We start from the raw sequence: 3,487 nt of genomic DNA on the forward strand, positions 1-3,487 counted from the left end.
TTGTCGGACATGGCAGATGGATCTGTATAGACCCCACTGGACCCTTCGTCCCAGAGACCAGCACACGCTCAATCCAAATCCTCTACATATCATTGTTATACTTATCCTCTTACCACGTGCCCTGAATATTTTCATCATGTTGCTTATAATTCAAGGACTAGTTGACCCGGTCCATTTCAACGCCTGACAGTTTGCTTCGCTGCCAATAAACGGGGTTCCTGGCTTGGGAGAAGTATTAGACCATTTTAGAAAGCACTAAGCCAGATCTCTATGCTGTTTTGTTTCCACAACATTGCGCCATGGCCGCTTCTTCTATTTCCAAGGAGGAATATGCCGAGATTTTGTCCAACTTCATTCTTGAAATCGGGTACAGGATGCCCACATGGGGATTAAACTTCTCTCCCCAGGCACCCGTGACGAGCTACTTCGAACGGCAGCCATGGGACCCCAATATAAAGACAAAAGCGATGTCACCAGGCCTAGGAATGTGCTATCCGTACCTGTCCAGGGAGGTGCAGATAGCACACGCTATCTTCGCCACATACGTTCTTCATCGACGATATTGCAGGCGAGATTCAAGATGCCTTTGAAGTATTCCAGAATAATCTGATTACACATAAACCACAAAAATAACCCGTTCTCCAGTCCCTTGTCGAGTTCTTGCAGGAATTTGAGAAACTATTTGGACCCTATAGGGGCGCAATGATCACGACATCCACGATTTCATTCATACATTGGTGCATTCTCGAACAGAAATACGATGGCAAGATAAAGGTGCCCGCCGATACAAGGAATTTTCCTCGGTTCTTGCGTGGCAAAACTGGAATTGCAGAGGCTCATGTTCATATGACGTTTCCCGAGTAAGTCTATCCAGAGAAATCGCACCTCGAGATCTTTCTCCCCATTATTCCCGACCTGATTGACTTCATCAACTACGTGAATGACATCTTCTCCTTTTACAAAGAGTCGGTGATTGGCTCGGAGCGATTGAACTTCATATGCAATCTTGCCCAAGCCCAGTCCATGAGCTCTCTCGACGCTCTGCGTTCGACGTGCGCCAACGTGGTCCAGAATGTGCACAATGTTCGAAAGGTCCTATCCAAGCATCCTCAGATGTTGAACACCACTGAGCCGTTTCTTTGCGGTTATATTTCTCTGTATCTTTCCCAAGATCGTTACCGGCTCTCTGAGATGGAGCTCCTAGATGCCAACGGGAAACAGACAGACGGGCGGGGCTCCGACATGAGGCACAGATACGTGAAAAGTCATTGGAACAGGAAGTACTGGTTTGCGGAGTGGAAGAAGCATACGTAATGTTCATTCCTTGAAAGTTCTTTGAAAGGCCTTCTTGTGAAACAGTTTCTTGGCATTAATTCGACACTCCTCACGCTCTATTAGCTCTTCGCAATTTTGGTATTAGTGGATAGCCGCTGAACTAAAAAGGCAACGCTACCTAGTGTTCTTGCAGGATTCCGACCTTATATTCCAACAATAGCTCCTAGCGTGCAGTTGATTTTATATACAGATATATTTTCATGGCATATTGCAATTATTGGATTAGGTGAAAGCCTTCATCATTCATTTTCTATCCAGTATGATATTTGGTTGCTATATCTACCTACTGCGGGTATTGCAATCCAGGCCTCGATCTCATGAAACATCTTTACCACCAGTCACAGATCGTGGATATCTTCGATTTGATTTCCTATCACGGATTCATCAAGTAATAATTAAACTGCATTCAAGTGCCTGGTATCACCAACCGTATCACTTGCCATATACTGTAAGAACAACTCGATATGAGATTTGGCCTTCTCCACGGTCGAAAAGTCGTAGCTGAGATTTTCGAATGACAAGTCCATCGTGGCTGAGATGTGCCTGTAGGATCCTTGCTTTTCACCCATGAAAGAGAACACCATGGCCTGAAAAAAAGAATAATATATTTTGGCACGAGAGGAAAACAAGAGCATGGTGCTAACAGGGACGATTTTGTGGCCCTTATTATTATTATTATTATTAATCAAGTTTAACGTCCATATAGAGCCTTCCGGCTATGATAGACCCTGACCCCTGGGCTGCAATTCTCATTCTGAACTTATTGCCCCTATCTAGTCCCTGGGGCTACACCCCCATCTATGATCATTCTTGACCTTTTCCTCGCCCTAGACTGTCTATCTACATAGGGCTTTTGAGCTGTATAGGCTCTCCTTGTTTTCAAGCCAGTATGGGCGTCACCCAGTCTGTTCCCAGGCTGCCCCTATCTATTACCCATCTTCAATTTTTTCTGCTTCCTCTAGGGCTTCTAATCCCCATTCATCATCCTTCCGGGCCCTTTCTGCTGCCTGGGCCAGATCCCCTGGGAGGCAGCCTACTGTAGTGTCTGCTAGGAACTGTAGCAGAGCTTTTGTGGCTTTGGGGTGCCCTAGTAATTGGCCTTCTGGGTGATCCTCTGCTGCAGTAGGTATTGCCACACCCACCCTATCCAGGGCTTGGTAGAGGATTCCCCGCTGTCTCCGCCACTGCCTGCATTCAAACAGTAGGTGACGGATGGACTCCTTAGGGGCCTGGAAGCCCCTGCAAGCCTCTGACTCTTGAGCTTGTATCCGCTTTAGATAGGTCCCTATAGCAGCATGTCCTGTCTTGAGTTGAAAGTAGCGGCTAGCTATCTTCTTGGGTGCTGCCGCCGCGACAGGGTCCTGCTTCCACCCCTGTTGGGGCCGGTAGGCTCTCTGGGCCCCTCGGGACCTGCGGGCTAGGGCCTGAGCCAGCCAGCTCTGCCTCCGGGCCTTCATGACTTCTGTGCGGCTCCTGTGGGTATAGGCCAGCGACAGCTCCCCAGAGCCCCCCTGCGGGGATCTGGCTGCTGCCCGCTTGGCTGCTCGATCTGCCTGCTCATTCCCCTCTATGCCTTTGTGCCCGGGGACCCATTGAATAGTGGTTTGCCGGCCCCGCGCCTGAAGGTTCCGGGCTGCCTCATGTGCCTGCATGGCTAGTGCCTGCCCGGGGCCTATTCCTAGATACTGGAGTCTGTCTATGGCGGCCCTGGATTCCAGCAGCACTGTGACTGGGCCCCGGCCTCCAATCCCCTGGGCTAGTTGCAGGGCCTGGTAGACCCCGACCAGTTCCGCATCAAATACCTCCTTCCCCGCCCCCAGGGGGATCTCCCGGGTTTGCCAAGACCCCCGGGGGTTCCGCCATGCAATCCCCGCTCCTGTGCGCCCATCCTCCAGCCGGGAGCCGTCTGACCAGAGGGTGAGCCCAGGGCGCGTTGCCCCAGCTGCTTGGTAGGCTTCCTCAGCGGGTAGGACCCTGATTAAGCCTGGGAAGGTGCTAGGGAAGGCTTCAACTGTCTCCTCAAAACCTCCAGAGGGGTCAATCTGCAAAATCCCAGCCAGTTGGCGGGCTAGGTGCTGCCCTAGGGACCACGGCCCCCTTCCGCTGGTCTCCGCCCATACCCTATCCCCTATCGGTTGCTCCCCGGGTTGGG

General features: G+C 50.8%; 2 protein-coding genes across 2 annotated transcripts; one reads left to right on the top strand and one right to left on the bottom strand.

Moving 5' to 3' along the window:
• Positions 1 to 299: 299 nt before the first annotated feature.
• VTN00DRAFT_4883 (uncharacterized protein) lies at positions 300 to 1,314 on the top strand (the record flags this gene model as incomplete). Its single annotated transcript, XM_069431354.1, has 2 exons — positions 300 to 564; positions 866 to 1,314. The coding sequence occupies 2 exons, from the start codon at positions 300 to 302 to the stop codon at positions 1,312 to 1,314; spliced, it is 714 nt and encodes a 237-aa protein (XP_069290398.1).
• A 950-nt stretch (positions 1,315 to 2,264) lies between these two features.
• On the bottom strand, positions 2,265 to 3,453 carry VTN00DRAFT_4884 (uncharacterized protein; the record flags this gene model as incomplete). Its single annotated transcript, XM_069431355.1, has 2 exons — positions 2,265 to 3,377; positions 3,424 to 3,453. The coding sequence occupies 2 exons, from the start codon at positions 3,451 to 3,453 to the stop codon at positions 2,265 to 2,267; spliced, it is 1,143 nt and encodes a 380-aa protein (XP_069290399.1).
• Positions 3,454 to 3,487: the final 34 nt, after the last annotated feature.

The sequence above is a fragment of the Thermoascus crustaceus genome, assembly GCF_041956765.1.
Source record: "Thermoascus crustaceus strain CBS 181.67 unplaced genomic scaffold VTN00scaffold_2, whole genome shotgun sequence".
Classification (NCBI taxonomy): domain Eukaryota; kingdom Fungi; phylum Ascomycota; class Eurotiomycetes; order Eurotiales; family Thermoascaceae; genus Thermoascus; species Thermoascus crustaceus.